The sequence below is a fragment of the Ranitomeya imitator genome, chromosome 5 (genome assembly GCF_032444005.1).
Source record: "Ranitomeya imitator isolate aRanImi1 chromosome 5, aRanImi1.pri, whole genome shotgun sequence".
NCBI classification, from domain to species: domain Eukaryota; kingdom Metazoa; phylum Chordata; class Amphibia; order Anura; family Dendrobatidae; genus Ranitomeya; species Ranitomeya imitator.
Genome location: NC_091286.1, coordinates 308,399,451 through 308,420,144, shown reverse-complemented (window position 1 = coordinate 308,420,144; position 20,694 = coordinate 308,399,451). Strand labels below are relative to the sequence as shown.

Genomic DNA, 20,694 nt, shown 5'->3' with positions numbered 1-20,694 from the left:
CAAAATTATGAGGGATAATTGTAAAAGGTAAACAAGCTTCTGATCAAAAGATCATTTTTGGCAGGCTCAACGATCATCGTTATCGGCAGCGTATTGTCCTGTGCTGCAGAGAACACTGGCAACCTGTGGGCACTGAATGATTTATTAGTGATCGTTCAGTGCACATCTAAAGTGCCATTGGCCTGTAGTAAAAAAAACTTGTAAATTACGGCTCATTGTTGAATATTTACCGATAAATGGTTGTTTAATGCCGCACTGTAACGGCCCCCTCTATTACACTTCCCCTAACAAGGAATTCATCCTGGCAATTTCCCTACCGTGCACGCCATAGTCAATCATTACGTGGACTGGTCAGCTTACGATGCAGGATAGTATGAAGTGCCGGGTAGACTTTCACCTTCCTGTAGTGTAGCTAGCATGCATGGTACACAGAATAAAACTCACTTTATTAACAAGCTCAGGAAGTTGACTTACCAGGTCAACAAGTTATTATACCCGGGACTCTTCAAATTTATTACTGTCATTTGCAAAGTCTAATGTTCCCCAATTCTTGTCAGTTCCTCTGATAGATTTTTTTAAAATGAGTCAGGCAGAAGCTTAAGCAACAACATTTGCCTTTCACTTGCATGTCGTAATATATCATTTCTTGCTGTAAAATGACACGGAGACACACACTCCAAGAGGCATAATGCGAGGCTGGAAAATGCGCCACGCAATAATAATAACACCTTAAGCAAGTCACCCAAGACCAATCTCAGCACAAACTACGCTGTTGTGTCCCAAAGAAGAAGACGTTATTGATTAGACAGTAAGCCTGTCAGACAATGCTCGGCGCAATCAATTGCTCCAGGGATTTAGCAAAAAAAATCTAAATTCTTAAAAACGCTTCCCATCAGATTGTTAAAAGTGTCAGCTCAGACTGAAGTAGGAAAATATTAAAAAGACGGTTGCAATTATCCACAGGACAATTCTCATGTACAGCGGAGCTCCAACAAGAACCCAGCAACAGACTGCAGGCTGCCATTTACAGTAGTCTGTAGGACGCAAAGAAAGCCCCTTTAACATCACGTGTGGGAGACTCGAAGATCCAAAGGAGGACCAAAGCATGACTTACATGAATGGGTGAAATTGCACAGTGCTTGGAAAAACAACTAACTCTGCTAGTTACTTGTTATTACAAATCCTAGGTTCTGAAGAATGGAGGGATTTAGCATTTTATACTTTAATGCTCATTGACTGGCTTACTGCAGTCTATCAGCAGTGGGCAGTCTGCTAAGGCAGGGAGCGCAGCGCTTCCAAGATTTTTCTATACAGCTTGTAAGCAGTGCTATGACCAAATCATGGGATCTGCTCAGCTCCAGTTGTGCAGAGGCAACATTGCAGAATCAGAGAGAGCACAGTGCCAGCCAGTGACGCAATGATGCTGCTGGTCCGAACTGTCAGTCAGTGAGCAGTGCTCTGCCCAAATAAAGAAGCCGGAAGGCAGTGGAACGGTGCGCTCCTGGAAACAACTGATGAGACAACAACCCATTCAAGGGAGAAGACAAATATTCCCTACGGAATTATTCGGGAAGGCCGTTCCTTTCTTTTGAGACACACTATGATTGTTCTACTAATTTATATAGGAAAACACATCTGAGTAGGCTTGGCAGAGTCTCCAGTAGGCTGGGCAGAGTCTCTAGTAGACTGGGCAGAGTCTCTGGTTGGCTAGGCAGAGTCTCTGGTAGGCTGGGCAGAGTCTTTAATAGGCTGGGCAAAGTCTCTAGTAGGCTGGGCAAAGTATCTAGTAGACTGGGCAGAGTCTCTAGTAGACTGGGCTGAGTCTCTAGTAGACTGGGCTGAGTCTCTAGTAGGCTGGGCAGATTCTCTGGTAGGCTGGGCAGAGTCTCTGGTAGGCTGGGCAGAGTCTCTGGTAGGCTGGGCAGAGTCTCTGGTAGGCTGGGCAGAGTCTCTAGTAGGCTGGGCAGAGTCTCTAGTAGGCTGGGCAGAGTCTCTAGTAGGCTGGGCAGAGTCTCTAGTAGGCTGGGCAGAGTCTCTAGTAGGCTGGGCAGAGTCTCTAGTAGACTGGGCAGAGTCTCTAGTAGGCTGGGCAGAGAGTCTAGTAGACTGGGAAGAGTCGCTAGAAGACTGGGCAGAGTCTCTAGTAGACTGGGCAGAGTCTATAGTAGGCTGGGCAGAGTCTATAGTAGGCTGGGCAGAGTCTATAGTAGGCTGGGCAGAGTCTATAGTAGGCTGGGCAGAGTCTATAGTAGGCTGGGCAGAGTCTATAGTAGGCTGGGCAGAGTCTATAGTAGGCTGGGCAGAGTCTATAGTAGGCTGGGCAGAGTCTATAGTAGGCTGGGCAGAGTCTATAGTAGGCTGGGCAGAGTCTCTGGTAGGCTGGGCAGAGTCTCTGGTAGGCTGGGCAGAGTCTCTGGTAGGCTGGGCAGAGTCTCTGGTAGGCTGGGCAGAGTCTCTGGTAGGCTGGGCAGAGTCTCTAGTAAGCTGGGCAGAGTCTCTAGTAGGCTGGGCAGAGTCTATAGTAGGCTGGGCAGAGTCTATAGTAGGCTGGGCAGAGTCTCTAGTAGGCTGGGCAGAGTCTCTAGTAGGCTGGGCAGAGTCTCTAGTAAGCTGGGCAGTGTGTTTAATAGGCTGGGCAGAGGCTCTAGTAGGCTGGGCAGAGTGTCTAGTAGGCTGGGCAGAGTCTCTAGTAGGCTGGGCAGAGTCTCTAGTAGGCTGGGCAGAGTCTCTAGTAGGCTGGGCAGAGTCTCTAGTAGGCTGGGCAGAGTCTCTAGTAGGCTGGGCAGAGTCTCTAGTAGGCTGGGCAGAGAGTCTAGTAGACTGGGAAGAGTCGCTAGAAGACTGGGCAGAGTCTCTAGTAGACTGGGCAGAGTCTATAGTAGGCTGGGCAGAGTCTATAGTAGGCTGGGCAGAGTCTATAGTAGGCTGGGCAGAGTCTATAGTAGGCTGGGCAGAGTCTATAGTAGGCTGGGCAGAGTCTCTAGTAAGCTGGGCAGTGTGTTTAATAGGCTGGGCAGAGGCTCTAGTAGGCTGGGCAGAGTGTCTGGTAGGCTGGGCAGAGTCTCTAGTAGGCTGGGCAGAGTGTCTAGTAGACTAATCGTTTATAAGAAATAGCTTTGCAGTACCAGTTGGACTGGTAATGAAGGCATTTGATAGCAGTAGAGCGATTGATAGTAATTATAATATAATAAGTACCTCCAATAATCCATAATCTTAGTATAATGTGAATATGGCAGTAGTTTTGTTTTGTGTTTCCAAGGTCATCACTTTCTGATATTAGGAAGAAGCAACTTCTTATCATCTCTCAAATAAAGCCTAGCAATATGTGCCTGTACGTAAGAAGAGTGGCCTTACAGCCATACCTGGAACTTTTCCTATACGCGTATTGCCCACATTGCCTGTATTACAGCACCTGTATGCAAGGAGCCTAGCTTTATAGATCAGGCCTATAACTTATTCTAAATGCACACTGTCCACAGTGCCTGTATGTAAGGAGAGTGGCCTTACAGCCATACCTGGAACTTTTCCTATACGCGTATTGCCCACATTGCCTGTATTACAGCACCTGTATGCAAGGAGCCTAGCTTTATAGATCAGGCCTATAACTTATTCTAAATGCACACTGTCCACAGTGCCTGTATGTAAGGAGAGTGGCCTTACAGCCATACCTGGAACTTTTCCTATACGCGTATTGCCCACATTGCCTGTATTACAGCACCTGTATGCAAGGAGCCTAGCTTTATAGATCAGGCCTATAACTTATTCTAAATGCACACTGTCCACAGTGCCTGTATGTAAGGAGAGTGGCCTTACAGCCATACCTGGAACTTTTCCTATACGCGTATTGCCCACATTGCCTGTATTACAGCACCTGTATGCAAGGAGCCTAGCTTTATAGATCAGGCCTATAACTTATTCTAAATGCACACTGTCCACAGTGCCTGTATGTAAGGAGAGTGGCCTTACAGCCATACCTGGAACTTTTCCTATACGCGTATTGCCCACATTGCCTGTATTACATCACCTGTATGTAAGGAGCCTAGCTTTATAGATCAGGTCTATAACTTATTCTAAATGCACACTGTCCACAGTGCCTGTATGTAAGGAGAGTGGCCTTACAGCCATACCTGGAACTTTTCCTATACGCGTATTGCCCACATTGCCTGTATTACATCACCTGTATGTAAGGAGCCTAGCTTTATAGATCAGGTCTATAACTTATTCTAAATGCACACTGTCCACAGTGTCTGTATGTAAGGAGAGCGGCCTTACAGCCATACCTGGAACTTTTCCTATATGTATATTGCCCACATTTTCTGCATCACAACACCAATATTTAAGGAAATCACCTTACAGGGCGTGTCTGGAACGTTTCCTATTGTCAACACTTCCTTTATGTACGGACATTGTTCTGACAGTCCATGTCCATAGCTTTGCCGATATGCATATTGTCCCCATCGCCTGCATGTACAGAGATTGGCCTTACAGACCATACCTGGAATGTTTCCTAGGTGCATATTGACCACAGTACCTGTATGTATGAAGACTGGTCTTACTGTTCATGCCTTTAAAGGGGTTATATAGGACTATTTTATTTACTATGGGCCTAAGAACTAACAGGAAGGTAATTGCTAACTATGGCCCGCTTCTGCAGGGGATTCTGCATGACAATCAGCATGATAATGGCAGCAATGCCCTATCAGAGCAAAGCATAAGAAAAGCAGCTGCTCTGCCGCCATGACATCAGCAGAATCCACGGACCTGCCAGCAGGACATCCCACTGAACCTGCAGAGATCGGCGGTGGGCAGAACATGCAGGTAGACAGCAACTACTTGCCTGTTAGTTCTAAGGTCTATAGTGAAAAAATAAAATGGTCCAAAATAATATGGTCCAAAATAACCCCTTTAATACAGCCTTACCCACCAAACCAAATAAGAATATGTACAATGAGAATTATTGCTTGAGAAAACTCACTGTACGCCTGTACTCTGAACGTTGCCTCTTCAGGACTCCAGTAGTGGCTGATTACCAGTTACCCTTAGAAAGTGGATGCGGCTCTCATTATATTTATTTTTTGTCTTCTATTCTGATCTTGATAAATGTGTACAAAAATGTTACCGTGGTGGATATGTTGGAGGCTGAAGCGAACCGATGCTCTAAGGTTCTCGTTCAAGTACCAAAGAAATAAATAGAATCTACCTGCTGATTCTCCACGATTATTTTTTTAATTAACGTGAACAATTTAGGGTGGCATTAAAGTTGCATATGTAATTAGGAAATAAAGTTATAGCTTACGGGGCATGTAAGAAACAGAAAAAAAAGCAGCACATTCAGCATGGAAAGAATCTGGGTGCAAAACAGCTTCCACGGGCATATACCAAACCTTGCATGTAGTAGTCCAAAAAAGGAAGCAGCATTCAGATTGAATTCTTTACTTCTCATCTGACCTGAGCACACATTTCTAGATTTATGGGCTCCACAATAAAAGTTCTAGTTGTGTTTCTTTTGTTTGCTTGACAGATTTGAGTAACTTCTATAAGAAATATCTGCATGTCCCACAAAAGGAAGCAGCACACCACTGTCTGTGAATAAGGAGCGATTTTATTTAGCCCAAAAAAGGGTAAGTTGCCCTTCAATATGTGAACTACAAAAAGTGCAGAGCATTGTACAGGTCAGCCTAAATCACATAAAGTGCAGTGCAAACATAAAGGGGCATATACAGTGCACATCAAAGCACTAATGGACAATGAAAGCACAGATGTGTGACATTATAGTGAATCCCCTCCATGACCTACCCCATAGCATACCATGAGTCAAGCACATAGTGGCGCCCTATAGTGCTAAATAAGCATGTCAGGAAAAGCAATTCAAGTACGATATTGAGAGCGGTTACTAGCACATGCTGTGCAGTAGGGATCAAGCAAGTTCCGATGCCATATTAGTTAAAGGCAAACAAAGATAAAGGAAATGCGCATATCCGCATAATATTTGTTTGCGAGAGTGTGCTGACTATTGTAAAAAGTAGCGCTGAAAAAATTACAAAAATGTAAAAAAACGTGCTATTATGAGAGAAATATCTACATCAATTTAAAATGAGGTTGTCCCCTATATATGGCTCTGAGGCACTAGATGGCGTTAGGGAGCATTGTACCCAATAGAGATTTGGGGTCTGTGTCTCCCCCATTCTCATGTGGCAAGTCACCAACCCCAGCTAATGGGGGGTTTTCTTGCCCTTTTGGGATAAACCCGTAGCCTTTATCTCATCCATTACAATGGGGAATGCTCTACCATTGTTCCCATTGATGAAGTGGGACAACGAAAGTGTATAACACATTGTGGATATTGTTTATCCCATATCTCCAGTTAAAGGTCTCTCATAATAGCACATTTTTTACATTTTTGTAATTTATTCAGCGCTACGTTTTACAATAGTCAGCACACATGCGCAAACAAATATTATGCGGACATGCGCATTTCCTTTATCTTTGTTTGCCTTTAACTAATATGGCATCGGAACTTGCTTGATCCCTACTGCACAGCACGCGCTAGTAAGCGCTCTCAATATCACACCTGAATTGCTTTTCCTGACATGCACATTTAGCACTATAGGGCGCCACTATGTGCTTGACTCATGGTATGCTATGGGGTAGGTCATGGACCTGATTCACTATAATGTCACACATCTGTGCTTTCATTGTCCATTAGTGCTTTGATGTGCACTGTATATGCCCCTTTATGCTGACCTGTATAATGCTCTGCAATTTTTGCATTTCACATATTGAAGGGCAATGTACCCTTTTTTTACTAATGTTGTTAAATATTTCTAATTACGCACATGCTTTACATATTTAATCTTGTGCACTTTGTTCACTGCTTGAAAAAGGTTCGCTACACTGAACCGAAACGTCGCCATCATGGGCTAAATAAAATAGCTCCTTATTCAGAGACAGTGGTGTGCTGCTTATAGAAGTTACGAAAATCTGTCAAGCAAACAAAAGAAACACAACTAGAAGTTTTATTGTGGAACCCATAAATCTTATATCTAGAAAATTGTGCTCCAGTCACTGGGGAGTAAAAAAGAAAGAAAGTCAGATTAGAAGTAAAGAATTCAATCTGAACCAAAGCTAAAGGTACCTTCACACTGAGCAACTTTACAACGAGAACGACAACGATCCGTGACGTTCCAGTGTCCTGGATAGCGATCTCGTTGTGTTTGACACGCAGCAGCGATCTGGATCCTGCTGTGACATCGCTGGTCGGAGCTGAAAGTCCAGAACTTTATTTGGTCGTCAGGTCGGCGTGATTCGTCATGTTTGACAGCAAAAGCAACGATGCCAGCAATGTTTTTTCACAGAGCTAACAACCAGCGAGAACGATAAGTACGTCACTGGATCGCTCCTGCATCGTTCTGGAGTTGCTGTGTTTGACATCTCTACAGCGACCTAACAGCAACGCTCCATCCGATCTAGTTTAGGTCGGATCGTTTTCTATATCGCTGGAGCATCGCTAAATGTGACGGTACCTTAAGAATCTGATAGGATTAATTTTTTTGTGCAGAAACTGTCCTAAAAAGGGAATGAACTTTATCAGTAGCAAAGATCTATCAACTCTGAAAAAGCCGTTTACAAACCTCATTCTGAAGCTCGTCGTTGCTTTTGGAAGAGGCCAGCATCTCGAATATAGTGTTGCACAAATCTTCCACTGTGTGACCGCCAACAGAACTCTGGACAACATATTTTTCAACTTCTTCGTACAGCAAAGGGCCATCGTCTTCACTGCTGCCGACTTTTTGTGTTGCTCGGGATGGGTCTAGAGAGAAGTCTTTAAGGCCATTTTGAAGTTTCAAGTAGTCAAAGCTGAGATTATCGTCAGTCTGAAGTTCACCGTTTAAAGGCATGTCTTCAGTCTCTTCCAGCTCGTACATTTCTAGAGAGAACTTCACATTTCTCCCAAATGACGCTGTATCTCTTGCAGTGTCCTCCTGAACCATCGGTGTAAGTTGCTGATGCTGCTCATCAGTTAATAATGACATCATTTTATAAGTGGCGTCACAGGCTGCCGCCGCACATGTCGATGGAAATGGGCCAAACATCTGTTTGATAGCTTTAGTAGCTTCTTGATTGACACAATCCTTGTCATAAAAAGTCCTGAATAGGAACACGGCTCCACTTTCGATTGCTTCTTGTCCATGGTCTGTTCCAACTGTAAGAAGACAAGGCAATGGTTTTGGCATGCTGCATGTGTTTGATTTAAATGGCCTCTAAATAAATGTGTGCTATCTCCCCCTGTAATAGCTTAAACCTTTCACTCCAAATCATAAGCACTACAATAAAAATGACAACCTGGGAGAATTACAGCCCCCAAAGTCACCCTTATGTAAATATTTAAGGCTGAATTATTGAACCAAGGATCAGTAGATTGAAATTCACTGGCTGCAGAACAATCAAGTGAGCTTCTCCTCTACTCTGACTAGCCAGGTGAAAAATTACCAAGTTGAATTCACGGCACATCATGAATTTCAAAGAATTTGTCTTTAACAAAAAGTAATTTACCGATCTGTTTTGCAGCCTGTAATATTTCTTTTAGGCCCTCGTTTATTGCTTCATGCTCCTTGTCCACAATGCCAGTGACAAATTGAGTTATTTTCCTCCAAGTAAGGTCAGATTCCAAAACTTGCTCACGCAACTTCGATCTTTTGTTCTGCAAAATGAATGCCGTGTGAGTAGAAGAAATGTATCTGAAACAACTAAATGTCACAATCAAAGAAAGCAGGAGTGCTCCTCCAAATAACTGTTAATGAATATTAGCAAATACAGGCAGAGGTTTCTTTTCTCCCTATTTGTTCAGATCTAAAATGAAAGGTCAAAATATTTGAGCCATAATAAAACCAAGGACTTTTGAGATGAAACAAGATGTCACGTGGTTAATATTATAGCACATTCGGTCTAGAGCATGGCATAAAATAATAAAAGGAGCATAACTGTTATTACTTTATCCCAATTCCCTTGCAATTTTTTGTGTTGATCCTTGACAATCCTTTCTTTATAGGAATCTGTCAGTAGATTGTAGGTGACCGAAAATCCACAGTGCCTCCATTTGCCCCATTCCACCTGGGGTTCCATCTGAATCACGTAGTTCAGAGATTTAAACAGAAACCCCAGTGTAAGCGTTCAATGCAATGTAAGGGAGGCAGAATGAACAGATGAACAGCAGGTGAAGAATTGGTTCTATTTATTTTTTATGCCGTTCCTCGTGCGGTATAAGTGATTAGACGACTTTATTCTTCGGGTCGGTGAAATTACAGCGATACCAGATTTATATCGGCTGTTTAGGTCTGACTTTTTGTTTTTATTGGTACCATTTTAGGACACATGACATTATTTGAATTTGTGGGAGGCAGAATGAAAAAAACAGCAATTCAGGAATTTTTTTAATGCTGTTTCGCTTGTGACAAAATTGATAAGGCAGCTTTATTCTTCAAGTCAGTACGATTACAGCGATACCGCATTTATATAATTTTTTTATGTTTTGGCGAAACTTTTATAGAAAAAATTATTATTTTGCAATCGCTGAATTCTGAGAGCAAACTTTTTAATTTTTCCACTGATAGAGATGTATGGCATCTTGTTTTCATCTATACCATTTTTATTTACATTCGTCTTGTTGATAACGCATTATTACACTTTTTTTTTCAGCAGTATGATGAAAAAGCATAGTTTGCCACTTATTTTTTTTTATGGTGTTCACTCAAGGGGTTAACTAGTGTGACACTTTTATAGATTTGGTCGTTGGACAGGGCAATACAAAAAATTTACTTTTTTGTTTATTTCTTTACATAAAAATGTGTTTTAGTGAAATATTTTTTATTAAAGCATATTTTTTTAAATATATACAATTTTCTTTTTTATTTACTTTTTTACATAGTCCTTCAAAGGGCCTTTGACTTTTTTTTTTTTTTAATTTTGATTGCAGATATAATGCATTACAATGCAATACACCTGTACAGAAAGCTTCTTAGATCATGCTCTAAGCTGGCACCGCTCCTGACTGTTAGTGCAGGACCTCGGCCACTAGCAGCGCCGAGCTCCTGCTCTGATGCTGTGATCGGTTAGTCAGATTGACTGACCGATTACAGCGATCTGAGTGTGGAGACCAATTGGATGGGACCCTTCACCTCTTCCCGTGCTGCTCAGCTGTCACTGATAGCTGTCGGCTATGAGCTTTCACTGCGTGTTTACACACAACGACAGTTCAAAGTCATGATGGGCATAGCACGTCATGCTGCGGGAACCGACACCCACTCATTACGTGCCATGTCCATCATTGGGTGTTAAGGGGTTAATGGTGATGCTGCCTCTGTGGCCTTTTAGAAAAGGTGGGTATATACTTTCAGACCATGTGACACTTAGATTGCATACAGGAGAACTTTCTTTCATTAAGCATGATTTATGAAGATAAATGCTTAAACAATACATTTTGGGGGGCTTCATAGCAATAAGGGTGCATACCTATGCAAATGACAATTTTCATTTTAGCCCATTTAGTGCTGATGCATCACACACAAATCGGACTACAAAAATCTTTAAACACAGGTTGTAATGTAACAAAATAGGTAAAAAGCAAAGGAGGGGTGGGGGATTTAAATACGATTGCAAGCAACTGGAGGGTGAATTCACACATTGGTGTCTGATGGTCCCAGTATGAGGAGGGATGTACAATCTGCCAGCCGGTCTTCTGATCCATGGTCCACAGACTCAAACATACATGAGGCTGTCAAGTTCGAGTCAAGAGATCCAGTCCGGATGTCCGTGAAACATAAATGTGTGATCCTGACCTAAGTGTCACATAGGTTTGATCCTTACCCAACTTACTCTACTTTGTTTGATTCACAGGTCATACATATAAAAAAGGACTTTTTATAAAACAACTCTTGCAAAAATACAGATTTAGAGGGAATCTCTTGTCTACGGATTCAAATTTTGATATGTACGTGCTACTGAAATTCAGTGCTTAGGCTGCGATTTTAGACAAAGGTATACACAGCTGTCTAATAGACAACATGCATGGAATACAAGTTCTGCCAGCAATTGGATCAAACACACTTGAACAATAAGTGCGCTTAGGGATTTTTCATATTTACAAACTACGGTTTGTGAGGACATTGGTAAAACATTGTCGTGTACCACTATCATGAGTCATTCTGAATGTTTAGCACTTTGCGTCCTGGATAAAACATTTTACCATCAGGTCTGTCGAGTCTCCCCTGTAATCATCTTGTCTGGTGACATTTGAAAAGGAGCGCAGCGCTCCTGTGAGACGAGGTAAAACCATCTCTTTCTTATTCAGTGATCCATAGGATGAAAAATAGGATTTTGCTGCAACCTGTAACACCTAAAATGAAAAAAAAGTGGATAATGTTTGATAAGAAATTAAAAAACCCACAACGATGAAAGAAAACAAGCAAATAACAACTGTAGTTTCAATAAACTGCAACAAAACATAAAACTCAAGTAACTTTTTCAATATAATCTAAAAAAAAGGACTACAAAAGGTATGTATGGGCAGCATGGTGGCTCAGTGGTTAACACTGCAGGCTTGCAGCGTTGGAGTCCTGGGTTCAAATCCACATCTGCAAGGAGTTTATGTGGGCTTCCTCCGGTTTTGTCCCACACTTCAAAAACATACTGATGGCAATTTAGATTGTGAGCCCCAATGGGACATTAATGATGTCTGTAAAGCGCTGCGGAATATGATGCCGCTATATAAGCAAAGCATATTAATATGTTAGCACTGGGTAATTAAACAGCTGATTTTCCATTCTGTGCTCTGTATACTAGTACCATCACAGTGGATGAGAGCTCATCGGACATAATCATCTTCAGCATAAATTGAACGGTGCTGCTGCACAAATGTAGCATGTACGCTGTGGAAAGTACAGAAAAATCAACCAAATGTTCACATAGCTTAAAGCTTCAACAGAAATGTTTTAAAAAACGCTTTAATTAGAGTTGAGCAAAAAGATTTGCATGCCCCTGGTCCTGCGGCCATGTTAGTAGTCCATGGATACTGCACCTGAGCCCTGTGAGCTCCCTACCATCTGTGGCATCCCCTATTCTGATTAGTGGGGCTGACGTGGCACTATCATTGCAACATGACATACAAATTCCACAGTGGAATATGGCAGTAGTTTTGAGAAGGTCTCTATTCTGGTGTCAAGTGACTATCAACGTGTCCGCGAGACCAAGGTCCTTGTAAACTTTTTGCTCACTTCCAATCAAGGCTGTAGAGTCGGAGTTGGCATAAAATGGACCGACTCAGACTCCTAAAATATATAATACATTGGGTTCACTAATTCAGTGCAGGACGTGCTGTAAATGTTGTCATAGTAATTTGGAAAAGTTCTGAAATGTCCTATAAATGTCTGTTCTGTTCCTGATCTAAGGATCTCAGCTTTTAGTGGAGATGAATCTGTGCTGCACTTTATGTCCATGCTCAGTAGTGACCAGTGTTGTGGGGTCGGAGGTGAGATGAATCTGTGCTGCACTTTATGTACATGCTCAGTAGTGACCAGTGCTGTGGGGTCGGAGGTGAGATGAATCTGTGCTGCACTTTATGGACATGCTCAGTAGTGACCAGTGCTGTGGGGTCGGAGGCGAGTTGAATCTGTGCTGCACTTTATGTACATGCTCAGTAGTGACCAGTGTTGTGGGGTCGGAGGTGAGATGAATCTGTGCTGCACTTTATGTACATGCTCAGTAGTGACCAGTGCTGTGGGGTCGGAGGTGAGATGAATCTGTGCTGCACTTTATGGACATGCTCAGTAGTGACCAGTGCTGTGGGGTCGGAGGTGAGATGAATCTGTGCTGCACTTTATGTACATGCTCAGTAGTGACCAGTGCTGTGGGGTCGGAGGTGAGATGAATCTGTGCTGCACTTTATGTACATGCTCAGTAGTGACCAGTGTTGTGGGGTCGGAGGTGAGATGAATCTGTGCCGCACTTTATGTCCATGCTCAGTAGTGACCAGTGCTGTGGAGTCGGAGTGGAGATGAATCTGTGCTGCACTTTATGTACATGCTCAGTAGTGACCAGGGCTGTGGAGTCGGAGGTGAGATGAATTTGTGCTGCACTTTATGTACATGCTCAGTAGTGTCCAGTGCTGTGGGGTCGGAGTCAGGGAAATTGAGGAGTCGGAGGTTTGGCTTACAGACTCCACAGCCCTGCTTCTAATGATTTATTCCTGGCTGTTTTTTGCTTCCTCATGAAAACACTTTCTGTGAAATTACCCGGGCTTTACCTAAGCCAGTCAGACATCTACATTCATTCTTTTACACGTGCCAGCAAAAATACAAAGTGGATTATGATTGTTTAGTCCATGAAACCAATTACGTAATCTACAATCATTTGTAGCTTCCAGGTGTCTGGAATTGCATGGAAAAGAATGATGCGCTTTTTTGGCAAGCAGTTTTGCCAAAGTGTGTGATGGAGCCTCCAACGTTGATGTCAACATATTGTAATAAAAGGAAGTGACAAGAAATATGCAAACAAGGCATGTAATAATGCCAAGTGAAAAATCGTATAAATTAGCTACCGTCTAATCCATGCACCAATGCTGGGCACGGCCAATAATCCTCCTCCAGGAATTAGTACAGAACATGGCACCAGCCCCAATCAAGGAATACAGCGAGGTACGCTCTATAGCACCCAGCACAGTCACGGTCACCGCCGTGGGTATCTGCAGATAGGAAGTTATTTATTAGGGAGTCTGAAGGCTTTTTTCCCTCTAATATACCGCACAGCGGCTTCCAGAGATCAGCTGACACGGAGATACATTTATAACATGAAACCTTGAAGAGCTTCACATTTTAGCTGACAAACAAGCGTGAGAAAAGTTTGTGGCCTGTAGTAAAGGCTGGACTTTTTGGCAACTGAGGCAGTGGTGATGCATGTGTTGTCAGTGCTGAGAAGAGGGGAAATGAAAGGTTAGTGACAGAGTGAAGGGTGGTAAAATTGGATTTCAGTTTTTGTCATATTAAGCTTCTGGCAGCTGGATTTAATCCAGCACGAAGAGAGAAAAGACTGAAATATGAGCCATGACCTGTAAAGGTGAAAAGAAGAAAAACATGGGTGGTTTTCTAGTATTAATAATTCTGCATGAACAAGAAGAGACCGGAAAATGCAGATGTCTCTGAAGGAGAATGTCCGTCTGATATTAAGCCTTGTAAAGCTAACGAGACATGGAAATTTGACTAAGGCCAAATATACTGTATATTTCTGTGAATGTAAGCACCAATATGAAAAAATTTGTGGTAAGCCATCCCTCTAGCCTATGTATGCGCTACGCCCTAACTCACATGGCAATACGTTGTGTATTCGGCACTATAACAAGGCATTCAGCCGACATTACGGAATTGCACCAATAGCTTTTTCCTTAGGCTACTTTCACACATCAGGTTTTTTGCATCAGGCACAATCCGGCGAATTTTCAAAAAAAAAGGATCCGTTTTTTTTTCCGCCAGATCTGTTTTTTTCACCATATTGTTTCATTAGCGCCGGATTGTGCCTGATGTCCCAACGTTTCAACAGTTTTTTTGCTGGATCCGTCCCAAAAATTTTTTCCGGCGGACGAAGAAAACGTCCAGAGGAACGTTATTTTTACCGCACAGGGACTGAACCAGCCAGAAACATATGAAACACAAGAAGAAATTGCCGAATCCGGCTACCGGATCCAGTTTTTGAACAGAAATCATGCATTCTCTCTCTCTCCTTAGGCTACTTTCACACATCAGGTTTTTGTTGTTAGGCAGGATCCGGCAAATTTGTAAAAAAAAAAAACAGATCCGTTGCAAATTGTTAAAAACTGATGCACCCGATCAGATTTTTTGCTGGATCCGTTTTTTGTTTTTTTTAAATGAACCCGGGGATAGAGTTTGGACTTCTTGTTCGAGGGAGAGGGACCCCAGAACGGAAATTGTGCATTGTAGAATGAATGGAAAACCGGATTCAGAAGCCGGATTCATCATTTCACATTTCAGTTTCATCCGTTTATCGCTGGAACCGTCGCTTGGTGTTTTTTCGCTGAACAGAAAAAACGTTCCGATGAACGTTTTCTCCGGCCGCCGGAAAAGTAATTTTAGATGGATCCAGAAAATAAGGATGAAACGTGTGGCCGCCAGGCGCAATCCGGTGCTAATACAACTCTATGAGAAAAAAACGGATCCGGCAGAAAAAAAACGGATCAGTTTTTTTCAAAACTCTCCGGATTGTGCCTGACGGCAAAAACCTAATGTGTGAAAGGAGCCTTAAAGCAGTTATCTCATAGTTTGAAATGTGTAAAGTTGCAAATTACTTGTAAAAACTATTTCCTCTTTGCTTCTAATTTTCAATTCTATTGTTTGCTGCTCATTGTCTAGGTTAGGGCTCATTCTCCCTTGCGGTGTAATTGGATGAATGCAACCCGATCAAAAATAGGATTGCATTCGGACCAATGTTATTCTCATTGTGTGTTCATCTGCGTTTTTTTTTTCTCCAGCTCAGATGGGATCACGATCGGACTGGAAACAAAAAAAAAAAAAAAAAAAAAAATCGCAGCATGCAGCGATTGTAATCGGAAATCGGACAGCATTCAGCAATAGAAGTCAATGGGTGAGAGAAAAATAAAATAAAAATCGCACAGCACTTGGACCATATGAGTGCTGTCTGATTTTTACAAATCAATCTCCTTTGAAAAGCCGGCAATTCAGCAGCCGCTTACAGTAAAATCACAGCGGGACCCAACAGGAAAGAAAAGATAGAATATACACATAGAATAGATATAGAGATGTCAGTCACATATACAATTACTACAGTGCGTGTGCAGCTTACTGTACATGTATTTATTAAAAGATTATTTTTCCGAAAAAAAATTGCATGGGCTCCCACGTAATTTTCTTAACCAGCAGAGGGAAAGCCAACGGCTGGGCGCTGATGTTTATAGCCTGGGAAGGGGGTAATACTCATGGAGCTTCCCAGGCTTTACTGTCCTATTACAGCCTCACTCTTCCAACTTGCCGTGATGCGGTGGCAAGTGGGGTAATAAGTGTGGGGTTGATGTCACCTTTGTATTGTCAGGTGACATCAAGCCCTGAGGTTTACACCCACAATAAAGTCCTTTAATTGAAAAAATGACACAGACTCCTTTAATAAATCCTACTTACATACTTACAGCATCGTCCATTGCAGTGAAGCAGTTGTCCCGTACAAGAGAATTAAAATAACGAACAGCAATATTCCACACCTGTCTGCTGAGAAGATAATAATCCATTTGTCCCACGACGGGTCTAGCTCTGCTACATCTAGATGACAGGCTGCATGATGCGACCATACAGCCTGTCTTCCTCCAGAGACAATGAGCAGCATCTGCTATCTCTGCTCAGTGTCACACGGTGAACTGACATCAGTGCTAAAGCCGTTAGAAATTTTCCCACGGTGCTAGCGCTGATGTCAGTTATATGAAGTGAGTTCATTGGTTGTCAACTCCCAGGACCTTTCTGACGGCACCCCGAGTGTAAAAACTTTCTCACACTCCCAGTGACATCAGAAAAATTATAGGAGTTCACCGCGAGACATTGAGAAGCGGTAGCAGACGATGATCATTGTCTCTTCTGGATGACAGACTGTATGGTTGCATCATGCAACCTGCCATCTAAACATAGCAGAGCTAGACCCGTCGAGGAACAAATGGATTATTAACTTCTCAGCGAGCAGGTGACGAATATTGTTATTATTTTAATTCTCTTGAGGGGACACTTACTTCACTAGAATGGGTGATGCTGTAAGTATGGTTTAATTAAGACTTATTAAAAGGAGTCTGTGTCATTCTGTCATGCTGGGTGAAGGACAAGTAAGTGCACAACAACGGGGAGAGGGAGCCCAAACACTAGGGAAGTGGGGAGTGGAGACCCCTAGGCAGATCTACGATCACCCTGTCTGCCCTAACTGTCCCTATATAGGTTCTGCACCTACCGCTTCAAAATCTTTTAATGAGAAGGTGTGTCCAAACTTTTGGTCTGTACTGTACTTCGAAGAGTATTTCCTTTGAAAACTATGTGTGAAAGACAGAGAAATGCTCTATGTAAAAGCTCATGTTAAAATCGTATTGCAATGGAATAGCAGTGGCACTGTACTCGGATGTAAATCGGATGCTAGGTGTGAAAAATCGGATTGTACTTGCACGAAAAACACATGACACTCGCATGACACTCGTCCGATTTTGCAGGAACAAAATCAGACCGATTTTCAAATCACTAGTGTGTCTCCAGCCTTACCAACTACCTCTGCAGAATATGAGAGGAGGCTGATCTTATAATCAAAGAACACAGTGCTTCAAAGCTCATTGCTATAGAGCTTGAAATCACTGATCTGATGCTTGCTGGATCTGCCAGCTTCCGTGCTAGTGCTGCAGACATAAGGCTGTGTGCTTGCAACTTGGACAAAGCACAGATTCGGCCAGCAGTGTGACAATGTTGGTCCACATGGTCAGGCAATCATAAGTGCCCCAGGAATTTAAGAGGCCTGGCGAGCGGTGCACTCCTAAGAAATCTCATCCACGTGATGCAAAGACAATCTGCAGCAGAATTTCACCCATTGCGATGTAAACAGTTAAATGTGGGACGCAACTGTACTATCTCTGAGGATTTAGCTGTGCCGTTCTACTGCAGACCACTTGCAGAGGGTACACATCCTATATTTTTTCTAGATTTTCGATAAAAGTATTTGACATGCCATGTTCGTGCGTATCATCACGGTTTTCAAGCTGTTTGCTATTGGCCACATGATTCGACAGGTAAACAGAACAGTTACCCACAAACTGCTGCATACCTGCAAAATCATGTGGGCTGATTACAGGTAATACTCCATGTTGACCAGCTATACAGAACATAGGACATAATGCCACACACTAGCTCTACCTCCACCAGTGTCCCCCCAAAAATCACCAAATTATGAAATAGGCATTGCTGTCCAACAGTAACCAGATGACAGTGTTCAGGTTTGAATACAAAAATGACAATATCAATATGTCTATATAATACTAGATGGTGGCCCGATTCTAACGCATCGGGTATTCTAGAATATGTATGTAGTTTATTTATGAAGTTTTCAGAATAATGCAATTTATACCCAGGATTCGGCCAGCCGCGACCAATTAGCGAAACGTGGTTCAAATTCCACGCCAATTCGTGTGCGGACTGCGACTGTCGCTGATTGTACGCGGCCGGGCGTGACCAATCAGTGAAGCCAGGGCCGGCTCCAGGTTTTTGAGGGCCCCGGGCGAAAGAGTCTCAGTGGGCCCCCTCTTTAACACATACCACGATTCATGATGCACAGATACAGCAGAGAAATATAGCACAGCCAAGTAGCATATAACACAGCCACGTAGTATATAGCACAGCCCACGTAGTAAATAGCACAGACACGTAGTATATTGCCGAGCCACGTAGTATATAACACAGACATGTAGTATATTGCCCAGCCACATAGTATATAGCACAGCCTACGTAGTAAATAGCACAGATACATTGTATATTGCCCAGTCACGTAGTATATAACACAGCCACGTAGTATATTGCCCAGCCCACATAGTATATAACACAGCCACGTAATATATAACAGAGCCACGTAGTATATAACACAGCCCACATAGTATATAACACAGCCACATAGTATATAACACAGCCACGTAGTATATAACACAGCCACATAGTATATTGCCCAGCCACGTAGTATATTGCACAGCCACGTAGTATATTGCACAGCCACGTAATATATTGCACAGCCACGTAATATATTGCACAGCCACGTAATATATTGCACAGCCACGTAATATATTGCACAGCCACGTAATATATAGCACAGCCACATAGTATATAGCACAGCCACATAGTATATAGCACAGCCACATAGTATATAGCACAGCCACATAGTATATAGCACAGCCCATGCAGTATCTAACACAGCCCATGTAGTATATAGCAATGTGGGCACCATTTCCCTGTTAAAAAAAGAATTAAAATAAAAAATAGTCGGCCCCCAGATCCAGCCCAGGTGTTTACCGATGCTCCTCGCAAAGCTCCGGTCCCAAGACTGCATTGCGGTCTCGCGAGACCGCTACGTCATCATCTCGCGGGACCGCAATGTATGGACCGGACCGTCGCGAGGAGCGGGAAAGGCGCCGGAAGGTGAGTATATAATGATTTTTTATTTGTTTTATTATTTTTAACATTATATCTTCTTACTTTTGATGCTACATAGGCAGCATCAATAGTAAAAAGTTGGTCACACAGGTTTAATAGCAACGTTAATGGAGTGCGTTACACCGTGGCATAACGCGGTCCGTTAACGCTGCCATTAACCCTGTGTGAGCGCTGACTGGAGGGGCGTATAGAGCGGGCACTGACGGCAGGGGAGTAGGGAGCGGCCATTTCGCGGCCGCACTGTGCCCGTCGCTGATTGGTCCCGGTCAAACGGCCACGACCAATCAGCGATTTGGGATTTCAGTGACAGACAGAAAGACAGACAGAAAGACAACCAGAAAGACAGACAGACAGAAGTGACCCTTAGACAATTATATAGTAGATTGTCTATATGCCCTATGTGGACATATGTACACAATAGAGCACATGGACACAGTGCTCAGAGAGGAGCCACCCTTAAACCATAACAGATCCAGACGTGGCCAGAAATATATCCTCAATTTATCTTGTATGGGCATTGTGTATGATTACATTTCAAGCGAGAAATTGCATCTGGCAGTAGACAATCTGATGCACCAGCCAAAGTCGGGCGTTTACCCATCAGATGATGTAGTGACTAGCAACTGAGGCATCTAAGCGGGTAGCCAGAAGGAGGCGGCTCCATCTGTAAATCCAATGGTGCCCCAGTGTTTTGATTTTGGCATGGACTAATGAAGGTCCCAGGGTCTGCCTTCTGTGTGCATCTATTAGTTCCTGATAGTCTTACACTGATACATATAGCATATTACAACTTCAGGACTTAATTGTGTTATCCCCCTTCATATAAGGTTCAGCTCCAGCTGCAATTTGTTAAAAAGTAACGTACTGCGCTGTATTCATTTTCCCTGGGTCCACCGGCCAGTTTCTGCTGCTGAGGTCTGAAATTGACTGCGTCGTTGACGTCACGGTGACCGCACAGAAGCCAATCAGAGAGCTCAGGGGCTTTGCCGGCAGAACCTTTGAGCTCACCGATTGGCTGCTGCACCGCCAACATGACACATGTGCCACAGCCAATACCAGACACCAGGGGCAATGGCAGACACTTGCATGGGGAAAACAAGTACAGCGCATTGTTGAAATTTTTTTTAACAAACTGTGAACATTATCTGAAAGGGAACAAGCACTTTGGTTGTGCTGTGAAAATAACTAATAGTTAATTTATAGGCGGTAACATACAAATTCCTGCTGGGACCCCACCCATCCCCAGAATGGGGCACTTTTATCTTCGTTAGAATAGAGCAGAGGTGTGCATGCTTGGCCATCGCTCCATTCATGCTCAGTGATACTGCTGAGTGCAGCGCTTAGCTTTTTACGGCAAATACTCATCATCTATTTTTTGGATTAGTAAAAAGTTCAAAGTCTCCGCAAGGAGAAGCGATACTTCTTGGATCCCGGTCAGACGCCTCTCACACAGCCAAATCAG

At 43.0% G+C, this 20,694-nt stretch overlaps 1 protein-coding gene across 1 annotated transcript in view; it reads right to left on the bottom strand.

Moving 5' to 3' along the window:
• The window catches only part of ASCC3 (activating signal cointegrator 1 complex subunit 3), an 887,461-nt gene extending 875,997 nt beyond the window's left edge, over positions 1–11,464 (bottom strand). Inside the window, exons 1-3 of the mRNA XM_069726311.1 lie at positions 11,243–11,464; positions 8,554–8,701; positions 7,632–8,203 (exon numbers count right to left, since the gene is read on the bottom strand). Coding sequence (XP_069582412.1) covers positions 7,632–8,203; positions 8,554–8,701; positions 11,243–11,332 — 810 coding nt within the window. The 5' untranslated portion in view covers positions 11,333–11,464. The remainder of the gene's footprint in view (positions 1–7,631; positions 8,204–8,553; positions 8,702–11,242) is intronic.
• Between the last annotated feature and the right edge of the window lie 9,230 nt (positions 11,465–20,694).